Here is a 22,328-nt window from a genome sequence, read left to right on the forward strand (position 1 = left end):
ATCAATCTAAAATTTCTCGTTAAATTGAAAAAAAACTCCGACTGAGTGCTATAAATTGTTGCAAGAGGCCTATGGGAACAATTCTCTATCTTGTGCGCGTTTTTTTGAGTGGTATAAGCGCTTTAGTGAGGGCCGAGAGAGCAAATCAAAATTCAAGGCAATGTTGATCGTTTTGTTCCACATTAACGGTATCGTGATGACTGAGTGGGTTCCAGAGGGTCAGACTGCTTACCAGACTAACGGCCCGAGTTGTGGAAGAACAACTCGTGGATTTTGCACTAGGACAACGCACCTGCTCATAACGCGCTATCTGTGGAGCTGTAACTACCAGATTTGGCACCGTGCGACTTTTTTTGCTTCCGAAGATTAAAATCTGCTTTGAAAGGGACCCATTTGAGTCGATGTAAGCGGTAAAGCAAAAAACGGCAGAGCTCCTAAAGAATACTTCCAGCACTGTTTCACCTGCTGCGTTGGGACGTTGGGTCCAGACATAAGAGTTGACGAAATCAATTTTCATCATTTTATTTACTATATCCAACGAAAACAGTTACTTTATTAGGTATAGGTGGACTCGTCTAACAATTTCTGGTAAGCAGCTGTATAGATCTCTTAAGCAATTAAAATCAATTATAACAAAGGGTTCATTGAATGAAATTTTGTAAAAAATATGTGTATAATACGAGGATATATTGAAAAATTCTTAGCCTACTATAGAACACCATACAAAATTTCAATGTCAAAATATTTTATTACTCAACATATTTTACTCTTAATTGGATACATTCATTACAGCGAACCTGCAACGTCTCTAGACCTTTAAAAAAAATGTTTCTTCTGGCTCCGCAGAACAGACCTCCACAGCTTTTATTACCTCCTTGTTGGATGAAAATTTACGACCATTCAAGCTCTTTTTTAGTTGAGGAAAGAGATGATAGTTGGACGGATCCAAATTTCGTGGATGATTCAAACCCTAAATCACGAATTTTTTGCATGCCACTATGAGATTTGTGTGCAGGCGCGTTGTCCTGCAAAAAAAACACCTTTGGATAGCTTTCCGCGTCTTTTCTCTTCAATTTTTCCCGTAAAGAGGTCAGTAATGTCGAATAGTAATCTCCAGTTAGTTTTCTACCCTTATCCAAAAAATCAATCATGATTACTCCATGGCAATCCCAAAAAACTGAAGAAAGAACATTTCCAGCAGATTTTTGGACACGAAACTTCTTGGTCTTGGAGAACCAGAGTGTCGCCATCCCATCGATTGTTGCTTTGTTTTTGGATCATAGAAATGTACCCAAGTCTCATCCATAGTAACAATTCGGTCTAAGAAGTCTACATCGTCTACTTCTGCAAGATTTTTCACGCTTTTGGTGAATATTCAAACATTTGAAGATCCATTTTGTAGCAATTTTTCTCATGTCCAAATTGACGTGAACTATATGATATACGCGTTCGTATGGAAAATTCAGTGCTTCAGATATCCGTTTTAGCCCAAATCGACGGTCTGATAAAATCATGTCATGAACTGCATCGATATTTTCGGAGACTGACACAGAAACTGGCTTTCCCAATCGGCCATCATCTTCAATGGGAAATTTACCTCTTTTCAAGCTTGTAGTCCAATTTTCCACGGTCGCATACGAAGGACATTGGTCACCAAGGGTATTAAGCATATCTTCGTAAATCTGCTTAACTCTTAACCCTTTTATATATAGGTAATTGAATATTCCGATTTTTCGATTTTCTCAATTTCGGTGGACATCTTTTTTCTTTTATTTTATTGCGTAACTCTGGTTTACTTTTTTGACATCAAACTTCACACTGACACTTCTAATAAATTGTTCGTTGCTATGGTAGCGCAATATTTTGTTTATGTATGGAACTGGTCTAGGCGAACTAGATATGAATACATCCTCGTATATGTATATGCTTTTTGGTACAGCCCCAAACGGTAATGGCTGCAGAAGTTGGCTTCCGATAATGATCCTGTTCTTAAAATACAATAACCAACTTCAAATTACCTTCTACATAAAAAACTATTAGTCTGTACATATCTGGTAGCTTAATATCACAACTAAAATGCAGACTTGATAGGATGTAAGAAAAGAGAAATGATAACAAATATCGTAAATATTAATTCTTTGAATTTTTGTTTCACCCATGATAATTTCATCTTGTTTATTGATAATTTCGAATACTTGGAACCAATTTTGGGTTTGAACTAAATATCGTTTCGATAACTTTATGTAACGATATCAAGGTTGCAATTCACGAAAATAATGCAATACTATTCAAATACAACAAAAATGACCCTGTATAGTTCAATCAACCTTAAAAATGCAGTAGAGAAAGCACGTTACATAAAAATTGTAGCAAAAACATCAAATTCAAAATGAAAAAGAATTAGATATTCAATCTAGCATTAAATTCAGAATACAATGTGATATAACGTCAAGGAAATGAAGGATACTATAAATACTGTTCTCATAATTATCAAACATCAGTAAGACAAGACGTTTCAATAAAATAAGATATTCATCAGACAATGCGTCTGATAACTGTGTGCACCGCTGGGCTGTGCATTTTCATATGCACAGTTGTGAACACAGGTTTCGCTAGGGTTGTCAAAGAAGATGATAAAGCTATTATCGTAGCAGATTTAGAAGTTTTGGAAAGTAAACATGGAGGTGGCGGCGGCGGTGGACATGGAGGCGGGCACGGAGGCGGAGGACATGGAGGCGGCGGCGGTGGTGGTTCTCATCATCATGAGGAAGGTGGTGGACATGAATCACACGGTGATCATCATGAAAGTCATGGCGAAAAAGGAGACAAAGAGTATAAAAGTGATCATCATCACGATAAGGGTGAACACGGTAAACACGGAAAACATCATTCTGCTGGACACCATGAAGAAAAAGGAGGTAAATAGATATTGGGCTAATTCTTACAAATCTTCAATACGTCCTGATTTTAGAAAAATAATGGTAATTCATGTATAAGAATGTTTTCACACGATTTTATCATTTGTATAAAACATCGTATAGGATTCTAGTTTTAAAAAAAAAATATGATGCTTGAAAGATTTGGACTTCTACTGATAATTTTTTTCTTTCATCTGATTTTCATTAGTATGATATATAAGAAGCCATTAAACATTTGTGTCCAATATTGGAAGCTCATTGTGCATTTCATGTCAAATTTTTTTCTTATTCTATCGATAGAAAATTTCAATATTTTGATTGTTGCTGCAATTTTCTTCAATAATTTCAATAGCATATCTTCTTCTTTCGTAATCGATGCAATTATAACAAAATCACACAAATTCAAAATATTCATTGTTTTCTCGTCCATTTATATTTGATTTTTTCAATTTATGTTCAACTGAAACTTAGTTTGTATTTGCCCGTGGTACTTGGTGTTGTGATGGTAAATTGCAGAGATTGAGTCCTGTCTTATTAGTGCTGACATCAAATATATCCAGAAGATTGAGATCTGGGAATCTTGGTGTCCATTGAATATGTACCCCTACCATGCATCCAATTGCATGTGAATACAACATCCAAATGATCATGAACATATCTTGAGTATAGGAAGAGATATCATCTAATTGAAACTACATGTCTGTATTTAATATATTCTTATGTACAGGGTTACCCTTCCCAAATTTTCACTTTGTTGTGAGTTCAGTATAGCCTTCTTTTATCTTTTATCTTTTATCCTTATACTTTCGACAGTCTAATATCTACAATTTCATCGACTTATCCCTCTATTAAATATAGATCATCGAGAAACAAAATATGCTCTGCAAAATTCTGCAAAATATGGTTCGTGCTTCGTTGATGAATGATTTGACTATAAACTTCTTAAGTCTCTTCTCACGATAATTTTCCAGTAATTTTAGAGGTTGCGCGATTGGAATTCGTGCTACGGATTTTACTGAATATTGAAATGTAACGATAAAAAAATAATGTTTGAATTGAAAAACATGCCTTTGTTTTCACCGTATAATTGAATAAAATCTACTAAACGGTAAGCTGAACCCGCATGAAAGTAATTAAGAATATACTCCGGAAGATACTGATCATTTTATATTGCCGAATATTCATCGCTAACAACAGAAAAAAAATGAACACGGACCTTCGGTAAAAACGAAAGGTTAGCGGAAAATCACCGTTGGCCTATGAAAGCAGATTAAGAATTGTTTCTGAGGAGGATTTATTTCCTTTTTACGAGATTACAACTTTTTTCAGTTGCTTAATCTCACAATTCAGCTTTTTTTCTTTGAATCTAGAGGTTTATACAACAGTGACGTTTTAGGGTCATTTATCATTTATAAAACTCTTCCCTTTTCCTCCATTCCGTTCCGTCATTGTTGCGTCAGAAAAAGCAAAAAGGTGTATAATCAATGATACATCTCTTTTCAACATTCCATATTGCACTTTACTGCGCTTTACAAAACCCTAATTGGTCTTAACATACACTTTTCCAATCAATATTTTCAACAAAATGACTCAGTGTTATGGTTTTTAACATATACAACCTATTTTTATGGTTAAAATCGTTCGTATAATGTTATTTAAACCTAGTTCTTACGACATTGATACGAGAATTTGGCTTTATATTATGAATGTTGAATTATAGACTTGAACAATAATAAAAAATGCAGTTTCAGCATGCGAATGTCGAAGTAAATATCGTGAATTGATCCATATGATCATAAAGTTCTGTGAAAGCCGAGCTTTGGAGATTATATTAAAGAGCATTTTCAATTGACTATACGAATGCACAATAGGAATTAAAATTTCTCTCATTTGATAGTAGGCTTAAAACTGAATTAGGATTTGAATTAAGCCCTTTACTTTGCCAATATGGATAACAACCAGTCACTCTATGATTTTCATGTAGCTTTTGCGAAATCCATAGATCTTTTTCATCCCGTACTTAACAATATTATGAAGAAAGTTAGTATTTTCAAATAATTTTATTTCACGGATTGCGATATTTAGTAAAATGATGTTATCGTCTAGCAAAACACCAATAGCTGGTTTTCTTTTTGGTTAATGCAAAAATGAATCCTCCAATCTTGTATTCGATTTTGACATCTTGAGATTCTAATAATTAATGTAAGCAAACTAATAATATAAAAATTGGAAAGAAAACTTAGTTTCAAATTTGAATTAATAATAACCAAATGATTATTGATGAACATAGACTCATCATAAATTCATTATCACCAAATTAGGCTATTTTCGTTTATATGGAATACATAACACACAGTAGGCTTCTGATTAACATAAATTCTAAAACTCATATTGGTTCATTTCCGTTCATTTTATTAATAACTCATGTGAATTTTTTGAATTATGCGTGAATATAACGTACATTTCAAGATGGTGTTTGAAAAAAAAGGGTGTTTTATTCAACTCCTATATTGGAAAACTTTTTTTCACAGGTCAGCATAAGAAACACCATGATGAAGGCGGTCATAGCAGTGAGCACCACGCACATGGGAAGAGCCACAAAGGCGGTAAGTTCGGAGAGAAAAAGGGACACAAAAAAGGACAAAAGACGACAGGTTATCATCACAAATCCCATAAAGACGATTACCACAAAGAACACAAATTCTACGACGATTATCACAAAGGTAAATAATACAAATATTTTATATTAACACATTTGATTTGACATATATTTATTGTTCAAAGGTGGACACCACGAAAAACATGGAGACTTCCATGGACACCACGGAGGTAAATCTGGTCATCACAAAAAAGGAGGATCTCATAAGAGCGGTCATCATGACGATCATCACGGTAAGAAAGGTCACTCCGATAAAGGACATTACGATGAAGATCATAAAGGACATAAAGGACATGGAGGACATGAAAGTCACCATTCCCATCATTCCGATTATGGAAAGAAAGAAGCACATAAGGGAGGAAAGGAGCACGGTTTCTCATCAGGTCATGGAGGTGGTGGTGGTGGTGGCGGTGGTGGTAAAGGCAAACATTAAGTCGTCTTTCCACAACGCAGTGAATTTCCATGATGAGGAGATATGTAGTCCTCGTTATGGAGGTAAACTCTACTAATGGGTTTATTTGTTTGTTGGACTGATATATAAAGACTTGTTAAGTCGAAAACATCTGTTATGATTTCACCGATTATATTGTTAAAAAAAATGTAAATATAAATATTACTATAAAATGTTGTCCAATTATTTCATATCGAATTAGGAATATATGGTTTGTTATTTGAAAGCTAGATAGTGGAGCGTACCATGGATTTATAATAAATTCATTCACAAAAAGATTTGATTGATTTCATCATTGGAAGGAATTCGAACTCCTGCTTAATTGGACTATACGGTCATAATATTGTTTTAGTCGCGATCCTTTCTCACATCCCGAAGATCTCTGTAAAAGCCATAATGTGTCATCTTACCCACATTTATTTGTCTATATTACTGGGAAAGATTTGTACATTCAAATTTCAATACTTTATAAGTGCAATAACTAGTAGTTTCCAAGATTTAGTATTTTTCACCTATAGGTAACATCTCCCGATTCTTAGGTAACACTAATAGTAAAAATTATAAAATGATGCAATTATCAATTTTTTATTTAGTAAATGGATAATATAAATATTTTGATAGTTTAGTGAGTATTTAAATTTCATTAAAAACATTATAAAGCTGCATATTAGTGTTAATTGTATATTAGAATAAATGAGACTAAATATAAAGCGTTAACTATAAATTGCAAATCATATTTGTTTTATTGAAACGCATAAATAAATTTGAATCTTGGAATTGGCATTTTAGTTTCTTATTTATTGGGGTATTATGAAAAGGTTCCCGAGATTCTCGACCATATCATCTAGTTCTTTCATCAACTTGAGATGGTATCGCTTCCACGAGCAAATGGAAAATATATCAATATTATACTGTTTACTGAGAAAATAATTCAATTACACTTCAATTAGAAATAAAACTGATCTACGAAGATATTGTCAAACGTAGAATTCTAGCCCACTACTTTGAATCAATATATTTCAAGTTAAACATTGTTAGTGAGAATATCTAATTGGCAACACATGTGAATTACTGTAGAATACTTCACACTTTACAACATTCATAATTGAAATAAAAATAAAATATGCTTAAGAGATTTAACAAAGTTTTCGAAAAATATTAAATTTGACACTCGGTTTGATTTGATAGTTCTAGATGATTCAAAATACCAGTAGAAATAAATAGTAGTTTGTTGTATTTTGCTCATTTCGTTTGTTCTTAGAATTGATATCGAATTTTAGGTTAGAAGTCAGATTCAGTCATTATGAATGACGTTGAGTTTTCATATATCAGCTACATTAGGTTGCGTCATTAGGAATAACGTTGATTTTTTTATAGAATTAGTTCCACTCTAGTTAAGTAGAATTGGTTTCTGATTAAGCCGGTCCTCAGAAATTCAGTCATGGTGTCAAATATTCATTGATGAGTACAAAAAAAACCTACATGTAAATAAAAAAGAATTCCTAGAAATGGTTCTCATTCATAAGAACGAAAAAGTTATAAATGATAAAAAAGATCCAAATAATTTAAGTAAAATTTATAGCTCCATTTTGTAAATTCTAATGAATTTAATAGATTTGAGATGTGGAAACCAAGGAAAAATTAATTTTTCTTATTGGAACAAAGTTCTAAGTTGATTTTATCCTTATTTTGATATTCTTGATGAAGGTGATTTATAGATCAATATAAATAAGCAAATTGTCAGTGTCAATATCTTATTTTGATAAAGACTTAAAGAAAAGTCGAAACGTCAAAATTTATCTTTCTTTTAAAAACTAATTTTGAAACGGAAGACACCTGAAATCAAGAACATTTAGATGTATCAATATATCAAAAGGTCTAAGAAATAAGAAATTGAATAAAAACCTAAATATATCAGTCTCCTTGAATTCGATTTGTTCTTTGGTATTCTTTCCCTGAAAATCCGCTGGAATACCCCGATAAAAAAACGCAGTCTAACAATACTTTTATTAGTGTCTTTTCTTCACCTTTGCCCATTATTTTTAGGTACTTTGTCGTATACCAATGACCTATGAGATGAATCGGGTGATGATGATGGTTTTATGAAGCCATCGTATAAGGGAATTAAAGTGATCCATAATTATTTGTGATTGCACGTTTCGCTAACCCGCCTGCCCTTTTATTTCCTGAACACCAAAGTGTCTAGAGACTAACTCAAGCTTGACGTACGACCTTCTCAAGCTTATCAAGACAATCTTATACCGTTAGAGGTGGTAGCCAAAACTTATCTGTCGCAACAGAAATATATGTGTTTGTTCATTTGGCTATTAGTTGATGTATGTCCAGCACAGACAAATATTATATAAATCGCTACTGCTTCAAAGTATGTAATTAGTTCTTGTGCTTTGAATGTGTCTTGTTTCTTGAATCCATCTACGCAACAGGCCTCTTATGGATATAGGAAATTAATAGATTTAACTTCCCAGCTCCAGTAGCTGACTCTTTGTAACCACTATCTTATTGAAAAGTGCCACTTTTTTAGATAATAACCTTGTTCAATGCATTTACTAATGAGGAAGTTCTGCGTCGCTTACATAAAAAAATAATCATCAAAGCAATAGAAATTACGAAATATTTTGTGCAGGTAATGAGCATCCAGAACATTACAACGAAAGATTAAATATTGGTTCTGGAAAGGTTCCTGAGACGAAGTGCACCGTTGTATAGGGATTATGTCAAGAAGATTCAATGGAAAACGATCGCTAAGGATATGTCACTCAAATAAAAAAAAAGGGAAGAAATAGGCATACAAAATTTGATTTCAATTACTAAAACTGGTCTAACTACAGTATTTAATACTTCTTTTACTCATGAAAACTCCCTTTATCTTTTCAAATATTTGTGTTGGCCATTTTATTCTTTCATTTATTTGTTGTCACTCATGAATATTAATATTTACTTTGATGGAGTGAATGAATCTTGAAATTATCATTAAATTATTGAAACGTATGAATATGTAAACACTATTGACACCAAATTATTGATTTTTTATTATCGAACAAACACTGAGATTATTTGAAGTAACGTACAAAGTCAATTTCTTTGAAGATTCCAACTAATGTTTTTAACAATCTCTGATGCGTCAATTTAAAATATAATAATGTCTTTGTTATTTTGGCAAATATACAAAGTGAACTGTATGAAAGGAGAAGCAATAACAGAATAATAATATATTTAGATTAAACATAAGGTTAAATTTTGAAGCTTGCAGAATTCTTCTAACGATTTTGTTTGAGTTCAAGGCCGCTTGACATGATGCAAGGCAACAAGCTAGAAATTGTATGCAATTCCTTGCAAGATCAAAATATTATATAGACGAATATTCCATTGCCATTGCATTATGGTAACTACTAATCAAATTCCATCAGTAAAAGTGTCTAACCTCAAAGTTTATTTAATATTTTGTAGGCAATTTGAAAATAAAAATTACAAAGCTAATTATATTAAACAAGAAAGAAGTAGTCAGTGTATCACTAGTAATAATTATAACTGCTACTACTTTACTTTTGTAGACCAATGAACAGTTTAGCTGGAGAATTAGATGAGAAAATATAAATCAATTAGTTGAGAATGGACGAAGAAGCATATAAAAATCTCCCAAGGAGAATAATACGTAATATGAGCAGATTATGAACCTATTATAAAGTGCGAAATCTTGCATGAAACAATCAGCTGCACTTCATCTGTGCATGCTTTTGATCAAAAAATATTGCGACTTGCATTACATTGCACGTTATCTTCTATCATGTCAAAAGAGGTATTAACACACTTGATGTAGTAGTAGTTTATTGACTGAATTTATAAATTACTGCAAGTCGTTTATCTGTAGCTTCATATTTTACTCTACAATAAAAATTGGCAATAAACCTGTCCTCCAGTAGAATATTCCTGTTTTATTACGTTCGTTGTACTTATTAATCAATTTTAACCAAGGAATGCAATGAATATGGCATAAGAAAAGCTAATTTGATCATAGATTTAGCTACTACCTGCCTTACCAATCAACTACTCCTCTTAACCAAGCACGAAATACGACTAGTGCTAGGACGCCATATCCAAGATGTATACATCACAGATAATCTGGTGTGCCGTTGGTGAACGGTGAATGGAGTTGGAAGAAATGACCAGCATACACATGTACGAGGTTAAAACAGATGAGAAAGCCTCACGATTTACCTATTAACGTCAAATGTTCAAGTCAAGGAGTCTGATAATTTTTTTCTCAGTAAGTTCTGAAAAATAGTTGGGTTGATATATGGTTGAGTAAACTACCTTTCACAAGATTTTAAATCGATATATAATTATGGATCTTGCAAGAAACCAATAGAGAAAAACTAAAGATATCGGTGAGGTAGTTAAGCATGTTATTAGGATTGAAGTTCATTGTAATAAGCAAACAAACACAATCTAGATTTTCTTCACAAATAATAGAGAGAATAATTGACCCCAGATTGAAAATTAATTTTGTATTTAGATGAAATGAATGAATTCAAGATTTTTTTCATTTTCTGAATGATTTTACTGATTTTTTATTTGTAATGTATATGTAATAAATCTCAGTCGATAATTATAATTATACTCAATCAACGAAATATAAACCAAATAGTCATTTTTTCTAATAAATCGGTCTTTCAGAAACGAGTAACATATATTATTATTTCATAAATATAAACGGTAAGAGAACTCATTGGAAATAATCTAAGGTTAAGTGTACACGTGCAAAGTTTTTGCAGGTTTATATGCCATTTTCTTAAAATTTGTACCGATAAACAACATTCCTTGCCGAATTTGAAGTGGAACTAGTGATGAGGGCAAATGAACCTGAAGAAAATTTAGTTATACAGTATCTTTGAAGAGATATAACCCAATTACAAGATTTCCAACTATACCATAAAGTACTAGCTTGACTTTTACAGTGTATATACAGATTACTTGTAGAGTAACTAAAAACTATCAGAACATCTAATTCAATATATATATATATATATATATATATATATATATATATATATATATATATATATATATATATATATATATATATATATATATATATTATGGACTAATAGACAAACTATTCGTAAATCTACTTAGTAGGATAGATAATAACGAACAGAAAAGGCAACCAGGTGTGATGATCCCATCCAACATTTCAATGAGGTGAAAGCTTAATCTAACGCTGTAGTAGAAGTGAAATCAAATGCCATTGCCCACAGTACTAGACGATCTGAAATCGATTAATCAAGAAATCGATTCCTTGAACCAATTAAATCGATTTTCTGTATACGTTGTACTGAATAGATTCCATGAATCGATATTTCACCCTTGAAAATCGATTTTTTCTGTTTTGGTAAAAACCATAAAATTATTTACAATTAATTTAATGTACTCGTAATATTACGATGTTGTTGGCTAAAGGGTTGAATATTTAAAAACTCGCAAGATGGTGGTGTGTTTAGTTTCCGTTGCTTTTAAAAAAGCAAATCTCTACATGTAATACACTTGCGATGGAAAGGCCATAAACGAAAAATTTAAACATTGTCGCTGCACCTAAATTTTGATCTTACACTTTACTGAAAAGAATAAAAAACTCAATTCATTACTATGTTCACTGAATAGCCGTGATATATATGAGTAAATGGTATCATCTGTTCCTTGTGAGCGTCTTTTTTCAATTGCTGGCAACATCTCAAGTGATGAGCAGACCGCTCAGATTCCGATAGACTTGTTATCATCAAATTCCTTGGCCTTCGATTTTACTGATAAAAGACCCCAAAAATTTTTTATTATGGTATCTACCTTGTTCTTCGATTTATCACGTTGCGATATGAATCGACTTAAGAATCGATCTTTTTTGGAAAGAATCACCATCCCTATATAGTACCTGATGCTATATTATAAGCAACTATTTTCAAGTGATACTTTCATTTCATTCTATCATAATAGCCGCTATCAGTTTGCACACGATGCAACTCTAGATTGTTCATTACTTCTCAAGGTATGTGATATTCCGTGTCCAATGTATTTTAACTTACAGTTTGATTCACCTTGTTATTTTCAACAATGTTTGATATCAATTTCAGTGTAAAACAATATAAATAAATTTCTGTTATGTTTGGCAATAAAGTCCACTATTATATCAGTTTAGGTACACTGTTTGAATGTTATATTCTATGTCATTGAACTTTTCTCTGTGGCAGAACAATGGTGTTGCTGTTGTTTTGTTGGAAATACTTTCGGTTTTACAACTATTATGTAAAAGTAATTATAAACGTTACGGTAAAGTTGATACAAATTAGTCTCAAATATTTAAAATTTAAACCAAATAAACTTTACAGAGCGGTTAATTCAACTGTCAGTTATATTCACACAAATCATATACAGAGAGTTAATATTAAAACGTACCATCATCTTTATTACAGCAGCATATAAAATTTTAAATATTAAATACCAAGTAACCGTCTAGCGAGGGCCAACAAAACTGCAAAATTAAATGAACTGATAAATATATAATCATAATATCCAATAAAACAATGAAGAAAAAGTATATTCAGCTAGAAAATTATTATAGTAAGGGATGTAATTACTTAAACTAGACAAGAAATAAACTTGACAGGAAAAAAACAAAGAATAACATGGCAGGAAATGCCTAATAGGGAATAGCTTTGCAAAAAAGAGTTCATGCAATATGATTCAACTCCAGCTAGCGTCACACCTAAAGGTACAAAGGTATTAAGGTATTAAGTCTCAATATTCACGAGAATATATAAAAATCTAAGAATTGAGAAATTGGAAAAATATTCTCTATTCGTCATTCTCGCTACTATTTTTCGTCTCCAAGTTCACTCTATGTAGAATTAGATTTATGCTTTAAAAGTGGTGTAATGGATGGAATGCTTTAGGAGAACGTCAACATTGTTTGATGAAAGATACCTGAATAGTGGTCCTGATCATATATATGCCCTGGCATAAATTGCTTTAATTAAGTGAAACTGGTCCTGTGGTTGAATATATACAAAATAGAAATGATCGCCGGGATTTGTATGAATCAGCTCAAGCTCTGAACACTTTTTCTGCAAAATTCTTTATATCAATTGTCAGTGTTGTGTTGTACTCCTCACGAAATAGTATGGAAATAATAAAGTTAAATAAATGTCACTCTAGAAAATGCATATGTTTGACGACGATCTGTATAGAAGTATTGATGAAGATTTCAGAAAATATCTGCTAAACACATTAAAGAGCAAAATTGTTGCTACTAGAATGAAAAAGTTCCGCAAGTTTTTATGAATCACCGTACACACCCAAGAAAATAAACTTTTGGCTCGTATTATAACGTTTTTCGTATTTACTCACACTTTTTCTATTCGTGAGGTGAATTAATAAAGTCTGTTTCTTACGTTTTTAACTCATAATAATCAACTTAATATCAAAATATAATAATATCACTTAAATAATTTTCATGATGACTTTCACTAACTCAATCTTTTGTCACTAAGACTATTCATTTGAAAGTAACTAAGTGCGTTTACACAAATTATTCATATATCTAAATAAAATTCTACAAACTTCTAGAACAAAAGGAAACAAAAGAAATAAATAAATAGAAACCGACCGATCTAATAAAAAGTTATAGAAGGAAACATCAAAGGCGCTTCCACCACTTATAAAACGTGAAAGACGCTGCGCGAATTCGCCGAAGTTTGCGAACTTGTTCGTAACAGTATTAATGAAAATAGCCTTATACTTCCATTCACTGATGAGAATCTAGCTAATGAGCTTCACTTATATTTACTTCAAGAACTAAAAGCGCGCAACTCATTGGCTGGTAACATGATTTTGCAGAGGATATTATTCTTTTATAGCTCCGACACCAACTGGATTAGTAGGGGAAAAATATAATGGCCATTACAATTACCAGATTTATCTTCTCATTTTTTGTTCTATGGTGCCTTTTGAAATCGATTTTTAATGGACAGCCTCGAGTTTTGAAAGATTTGAGTACTATTACTACCAATAACTACGTCTAGAGAATGCAAGCAAAAATTTTCTCTTCTTTTTTTTCTACTATAGCTTCATCATCTACGTACACTACTACTACTTGATTTCCTCTATTGTTGTTATTGTCTCACCCCTTCATTTATTATTAATTCTTTTGTATCAGTATATTTTATTATTATTCTAACATTAGAGTTTACCTGCAGCGTTTTAATGCATTAAGATTCTTTCAAGCCTAATTTTATTAGTACACGTCCTTTTATGATAACATGCTTTTCTTCCAATTATTTGTTTGTTTTTGTTCTGTGATTATTTTTATGGACACATCGTTCTCTGCTTCTATCTTATTACTTGGCCAGGCCCAAAATCTAGGGCAATTTAATTACTGATTAGAAAATAATGGACAATATTTGGAAAATTTAATGAAAAAAGTTCCTTGTGAAAATTCGTACTATTGCTAAGCATTTAATGAATGAAATAAAGGTTTTACTAAATTTTACAAAGGTAAAAGGGCGATGTTATTTAGTTGGAAACTGTCTAACAAATTTTTGAATATTTCTATAGGGGCCTGTTAGGAGTATGGATTATTGTACTCATGAAAGAAAAACTAAATACGTTATCAATTGAAAAATTATTTTATTTCTATTAGAGTTTTACGTCCTTTCAATGTTAAGGATCGGAGAGAACTGACTACCTACTACCCAAAATTAATAATAATCATTTAATTTATGAAAAATACATTTTTTTTTGAAGAAATCCCTAGTAATTGTGGAAATCAAAGGGGTTTCTTATTAGAGATATGGGGAGATAAATGTTTGTGAGCTGGGAACATTGTATGGGATGCACAAAAATTTTTTATACAAATTTTGAAGCGTTGAGAATCTATTAACTTATTCAAATGTAGCCTTGATTATATTTCATGAAACGAAGGAATTCAAATTTATATATGTATGTGTACAGGCAATCGCAAGAATGTAAGTAGTTTAGAGCATGAAATTGTGCAGAACCCATTAATTAATTCTAAACAGTTTGTTTCAAGTAAAATTTCAAGTATGTATTTGGCAAATTTGATTATCATTGAACATTCTGTTTACATTACCACTAAATGAGCACTCAAAATTGATTGTAATTGTGAGTGTAGTGATAGTGTGAACGGTTCATTATAAATATCATCAACGGTTCCAGATTTAGATGATTTTGTACTTTTTACTACAGTTGGGTCTACATCTGTTACCATGATTCTCGTGTCGTATGCAAAGGTTGCTATGAAGGTATCGCCTGTGCTTGGAACGCTAAATATCAGATACAGAAATTAGCCTAAAACGTTACCCTGAGGTAAACCAGATTCTATCGTTTGGTAATTTGAGTAGTTATCTTCAGTAGCGGTCAGTGATATGAGATTTTGAAGCTTGTAGAGGAGACCATCATACCAGACTCTGTCGAACGCCTGTTGTATGTCAAGAAATACTCTAGCACACACCTTTTTTCTTCTAGGGTTATTTTAATTATGTTAACTATCCTGTGGCATTATTGAATTGTGGTGTGTTTGTGTGTGTATTATCTGGAGCTGAGAATACATTTGCAAGGTGTGATAGAGAACATGTAGTGGTCTTTTTGAAGTCAGCACGTTGAAAATATTTAGAATTTTTAGCAACATTTTCATATTTTGTGGGTGTCAATTAACTACATAAAACTATAAACGAAGAATCATATATAACGGAGAGCGAATGTGTTAATCAAATTAATCAGATATTATTTCTGAGAGGACGATCATTTGATTATTTGAAGGAGCCTCAAGATTGTGATTATGAGTGTTTTTGTAATGGTAGTAAATAGTGTATTGGAAATTCTTTTATCGAACAATTCCAGGTAACACAGGTAATCATGTCATATGAAATTACTGAGCTATTTTATAATAGAAATAATCGAGATTTATTCTCAGCATTGTGAATTCACAAACTACTAGTACTTTCAACAAATAATTATACGCAGTTGTTTCAGATATTGAAGCTTGCTATAGTATCAATATAGCAAATAAAAATCGATACCTTTTTTCACCTTTTCTTATTCGTTACTAAGTTCGTATGAATGAAAATTGTCTAGAAACTCATTTTTCGACTTCAGCTTCTTAACAAAAAGCTTGTGTGAAAATGTGTCGAGGTTCGTACACATTCGTCATTGTAACAAATTGGAAAATCAACACGTCTTCGAAGACCTCCAACTTTTCAAACTAACTAATGGAGAAACATAAATATTTCTAGAGCAATTGTTTCCGAGCGACATACACAAATCAATGAGGAAGCCAAGAAGTCTCGATGTAGATTGTACACGCTTACGGGATTTCAATAAAGGGGTTTCGGCAAACAACTTTTCTTCCGATATTATTTGTTGAAGTTGTTCCGTTATCTAAATAGTCGATCAATGTCAAATACTTTATATCATTCTATTGAAAGTATTCGATTTGTAGATACAAATATTAATGAGTTTGGAATACGACAAATTCTAAACATTACTCATGTTACCACACCAAACACATTCTTTGTGATCACGAGGTTTATAGGATCTCACTCTCAGATAATTTTTAGTACTTTTTTCAAAATATAAATAAATTATCAATTTGATTATTTTTTTAGCCATAAATCTTTCCACCCAGAGAAACTTTTCATAAATTGATATTTCTGGTCAAATAATCGATATCATTAACATTTAAAACCATGTACCATCTTATTACAGAAGAATTAAGGCTGTCTCTATTTAATTTGATCATTTTTTGTATTTAGAACATACGCTGTATAAATCTTCACGAGCTGTCTAACGGAAACTATAAGAATAGAGAAAATATGTGAATCTATATCATCAATGTTCACAAATTCAGAAACTGTCTTTGGTTCCACCTCAAAGATACTAAAATCAAAATTGAATGAATTAACGGTGAAGTAATTAATCCGTTTTTGTATTAAATTTTCTGGGTAATTCATTTTGTGGGTGGGAAATATTAGCTACATAAACCAAACAATTCATCAGTTAACAGAATCGAATGAAATTATATAAATGTTTTTTTGTTAATACTGTGCAACTAGTTGTGAAAAAATCTGAAATCAAAATATGGAAAAAATAATGAATTACATTCAATAATGTCTTATCATTATTTCGAAAGTTGTGATATTTTTTGTAGTCCGAGAAACCAGCTTGAATATTTATTGGATAATATGGGACTAATCTTTCTAAGGAGACTGCGCCTTAGTGGATTGAATCAAAGCGTGCTCTAAACTCCCTTCAAATAATTACATTATGTGCATAGAATCCCAATAAAACCGAAGGGGATGATTGGAAGAATGTGAATTATTGATATTGTCATTCAATTTTGTTTCTTCAACGTTATACTAAACTCATTGACACAGAAACACGAACAGCCAATAAAATTATTTTGTCCCATTAATATGCGGCATAATGAAGTCTGTATTTCACTCCAATCGGAAATAATATTCGTTCGTTCCTATCAATTTTAATAATGACTTCAATATCTATGAATTCTAACATATTGCCATTAATATTCTCTTGTATCTCATCCCGTTCATCTATTTTATATTGAAGAACTATCAAAATTTCTCAACTTCTTATCAATTATAACACACACATGCTGTTTAAATCGATACAATATCCCGGGTAAAGAAGGTAGAGATGAATTTGAGCTTGAGAGGATTAGTCCAAGTGCGATTGTCTGAGGAGGAAAAACCTAAGAAGCTAACGAGTACCTGGCACTAAATCAATTTACTATAGTGATGGATAACCCTTACAATCCGAGGAGCCAACAAATTCAAATCATTGAGAAGCTAAATTTCAATAATGACCACATGGAAAGAAAATGTGATATAATAGTTCAGCAAATGAAGCATAGTGAATAGTAACTATCCAATTATATTGCCACGGTATCATAGCAAAATTAATTTTACGCAACTTACTTGGGCACAGAGACCAAAAATACAAATTTCATACATAGAGTGTTTGCTACGTACTGCAATATATGTTATTTTACTCGTTTAGAATAATACTACAAAGCGTGTTTGGAAAGAGAAATACCATTTGTGTGAATTGGAGTTTCTAGTAGTTACATATATTGAATCAGTTTTACATAATTCGATAAAAGTGACAACGATGTAATTACATCACAATAAAAATTTTGCATAAGTCAAAAATTAAACGAAACAATAATTATCTTAGCTGCCTTAGGATATTTTATACTTAGCTACCATGCTTAGAAGTAAAACGTTAAGAAATTATGTTTCTTCATATTGAAAAACGTTCCTACTCTCAATACTCGAAAGTATCCATGACTTGACAGTTTGACCTGACGAAATCAATTTTAATCTTGTGTATGATCAAAATGTTAGCAACAATATATCAAGCAACAAGAGAATGCGAAGATGATTTGGATTTAAATAACATCATATATTAGTCTGATGTTATGTCAGAAGAACTTGATGCTGATTAGAGCAAAATCATATTCAAGTACTAAGAGAAGATAAACCCCAAGAGGTTTCCAAGCTCAAACTATAGTATTTCAATATTTATTTAATCAAAACATTGAGGATAGTACTTCAGTATATACTATGAGAATGTACACTAGCCAAGTAAGAATCGTTAAAAGAAATTGGTTTTTTATCAGTTTTATAGATTAGTCTTATGTCAAAAATATAAAATGAAATATTGATATTCTGTTAAATGGTAGGATATCATTTAATAAGCGAGTGATACTCACTAGTCAATAGAATACAACTATTATAAACAACAACACAATATGTTTTTAATATTTACGATACAGGTGGTACTTTCTGTGGTAGTTGTAACATTGTTAACACTTTGTACACAAACAGCCATTCTTGTCAATTACTACCACAAATTTTCTTACTGTTTTTAGCTTGTTATTCATGATGTCGTCGATATGATTTTCGGTAGCTGCAGTTGATTTCCATCCTTCCAATATTTTCACCCCTGCTCTCACAAATATGTTCTTCTAGTAAGAGACAATAAACGACCTTCATATAATTCATTTAGAGACACTATTGACTACAATAGCTCTGTTGTGAGTTTCTATATCTTCAATTTCCATGAAATGAAACTCGTTGGTACGACCGGCTCCCTTTGAGCCCATGATTAATGCTATCTGTGAAAAACAATAATGAAATATATCAAAATTTAGAATTCGAGGACTTACTCTAGACAGTAGAAATTGTGTTCCTAAAGTAAAGTTTTCTTTTCTCCATCGATGGCTTTCTGACTGACAGTTTAGGGAAACATATTATTTTACAAATGAATGTATGGTGTATATTCAGGGTTCTTTTGAGAATCGAATATAAAACTCATATTGGTGACGTCATTTATTTATTATTCAATTTAGCAAAATAGACGAGTAACAGATTTCCAGGAGAAGAAGTGGTTTCTTTCGTTGACTTCCAATCCATAAAATTCTCGTATGCAAGAACATAGTCCTCTTTGTATTTGTAAGTAGAAGATTTTCTGTTGTGCTTGCGGCTTATTCCAATATGTTAGGAGAAGAGCTACTTAGCATTTCGACTTCATCCAAATATCTTATTCCATCAACTTTTCAATATTATTCTATTGACAAGAGTGAGAATTGTCAACATGCCATTATTTAAATTTAAACTATGATTGTTTTTTGTTTTTCAATATATTCATAAATTTTTCGATATCTGATGTGATCATACTGAATCTTATAAAAATGTTGGTACCGTAATGTACTTTATATAATAATTCGTTCCACCTGTTTTACTATTAATTTAGAAGTACACGCCTATGCTGTTAAAATTGACCAGAATCTAATTACATAAAGTAGGTAAATTGAGTTGCACAAAACTAGGTAAATTTAGTAAAAAACGCAAAAGATTGCATTTCTATCGTTATCCAACCAATGGTCCGAAACAATTTCTATACGTGAAGTAAGACTATCAACAATATAAATACCATTGGAAGCGGGAATAAAATCAGTGCAGTTGGTGACAAGCATTCAAACAACAATGCAAAAAGCAGTCTTAGTATTATTAGGAATAACATTCCTAGTAGTTTTAGTGCAAGGACATGCTTTAAAAGGAGAAGAAGAAGCATTAGATCAGGCAGTTGCTGCTTCCCATCATGGCCATCATCACGAGTCCGGAGGCGGTCACGAGGGTCATGGACACCATCACGAGAGCCATGGAGGTAAAGGCGAAAAAGGATACCATAGCGATCACCATCACGATAAAGGTCATCATGGTAAGCACGGAAAACATCATTCAGAAGGCCATCATGCGGAAAAGGGGGGTCACCACCACTCGCATCATGATGAAGGCGATCATCACTCATCCCACCACGCTCATGGAGGTCACCATAAAGGAGGAAAATTCGGCGAGAAGCATGGCCACAAAAAAGGACAAAAAACAAAAGGTTATCATGTTAAAGCACACAAAGACGAATATCACAAGAATCACAAATTCTATGATGATGCCCACAAAGGAGGTCATCACGAAAAGCACGGACACCATCACGGATATCACGGATCCGATGCCGGTCACCACAAAAAAGGAGGCTCTCACAAATCTGGACATCACGAAGGACATCATGGCAAAAAAGGTTACGGACATAATGGACATTATGACGAAGATCATCACGGGTACAAAGGACATGGTGGTCATGAACATCATCATTCTCATCACTCCGATTATGGAAAGAAAGGAGATCACGAAGGGCATAAAGAACATGGTTATGCCTCAAAGCATTAGGTTAACCAATTTTGATTGTGATTTCCAGTATTGTCTATGTGTGTTGAATTTGTTGATTTTATTGTTATTATTAAATTGCAAAATGTTTCATAATAAAAAATTAAAATAAGTGTTGATTTGTTTCTTTCTCATAAAATAGTTATTCAAAATTGTGATAAATAATTCATCAGTAATATCGGTCTCAGTAATGTCACTTCACAAATCAGCTTCAATCGAATCACACGATTTTTACACCACAAATTATTGATCATTGTTTATGTCGCAAGTATTAAGCTCAAAATGAAAATGTTCTGTCACGTCTCTTCATTACACATAATTCTTGGTTGATATAATAATAAAACTATTGAAAATAAAAAATTTTGTTCTTTTAAAAGTTTTTCGTGTCAATTCCTGTCATTATAGACAAACAATAATCCCCTATCATATTCTCATCTCAAAATTTATGATAAAGTTCTTCAAAAATTTTCAAAACATGTTTGTCACTTATACTTTCTGTCAAGGACGAAATTCAAATGTGAGTGCAGGAAACAGATCTTCGATTGGTTAGCTCCCTTATGAGCTAACCAATTTATTTTCATAATTCTCACAATATTTTTGAATGACTTCAATGTAACTTTTTCCTTAGTAGCTAAAACCTAACCGAGGATTTTTTATAATTTTATAGATCTGTGAACTTGGAAATATTTCCTCTTAAAGTTTCCTTTCTAAATACTGTTTGCAACATACCAGAATTATTATTCATGTTTAACACCACAAAGTGCTAATTTAATTTGTGAAGGATATAGAATAATGTCTTTGATCTTTGATATATTTGATGTTCATTTGGTCCATGTATATTTGATTCGAACATAATGATGCTCTCTGGCGCTGCTCCCCCACAAATAAAGAAAACAAGAATATTTGGTAAATCCACCCTGAGGTGGCTACATAGTTTTACATTGAGGCTGTTCATACTTCATCAATTTTATTCCTATTGGTATAAACAGTATAGCATCTTTCTATTGTGCAAAAAAGCTTCAAAATTATATGTCAAGGAATCAACGAATAAGTACCATTCTGTTTCATTATAGTTTTGATTCATTATTTAAAAAAATTCCAGAATACCATTAAAATAACAGTTTATCCAATCTTTCTAGTAAATTAAGAGTTAACCTCACTTCTGATAAGGAGCATGGTAACATTCTTATCTGATGTGAAAAATTCCAATGTTGTAAGCGAGATTCTATAAGAAGAAAAAAATTTATATTTAATAATTGTAAATCTAATGAAATCATTTACTTTAAATTAATTGTTTACATGTAGAGTATTTCCGAAAAGATATGAATCGTCCGAATCACTAGAAACTTCGGCGTTACATTCATTGTCATCTTCTAATATATTTTGGCTGAAACTACCAAGAAAAATTGTAGGAGTAGGAGATATTTCAAATGTGAAATTCGTTTAGTAACAGATGAAACATTGGCATA

At 31.9% G+C, this 22,328-nt stretch overlaps 2 protein-coding genes across 2 annotated transcripts in view; one reads left to right on the forward strand and one right to left on the reverse strand.

Annotated features, from left to right (window-relative positions):
• Positions 1-22,328, reverse strand: part of LOC130890767 (uncharacterized) — a 661,979-nt gene that overhangs the window by 540,016 nt on the left and 99,635 nt on the right. The window lies entirely within an intron of this gene.
• LOC130890768 (histidine-rich glycoprotein-like) lies at positions 20,088-20,862 on the forward strand. Its single transcript, XM_057795071.1, has one exon. It carries the CDS (start codon positions 20,122-20,124, stop codon positions 20,860-20,862), a length of 741 nt encoding a protein of 246 aa, XP_057651054.1. The 5' UTR covers positions 20,088-20,121.

The sequence above is a fragment of the Diorhabda carinulata genome, chromosome 2, assembly GCF_026250575.1.
Source record: "Diorhabda carinulata isolate Delta chromosome 2, icDioCari1.1, whole genome shotgun sequence".
Taxonomy (NCBI): Eukaryota; Metazoa; Arthropoda; class Insecta; order Coleoptera; family Chrysomelidae; genus Diorhabda; species Diorhabda carinulata.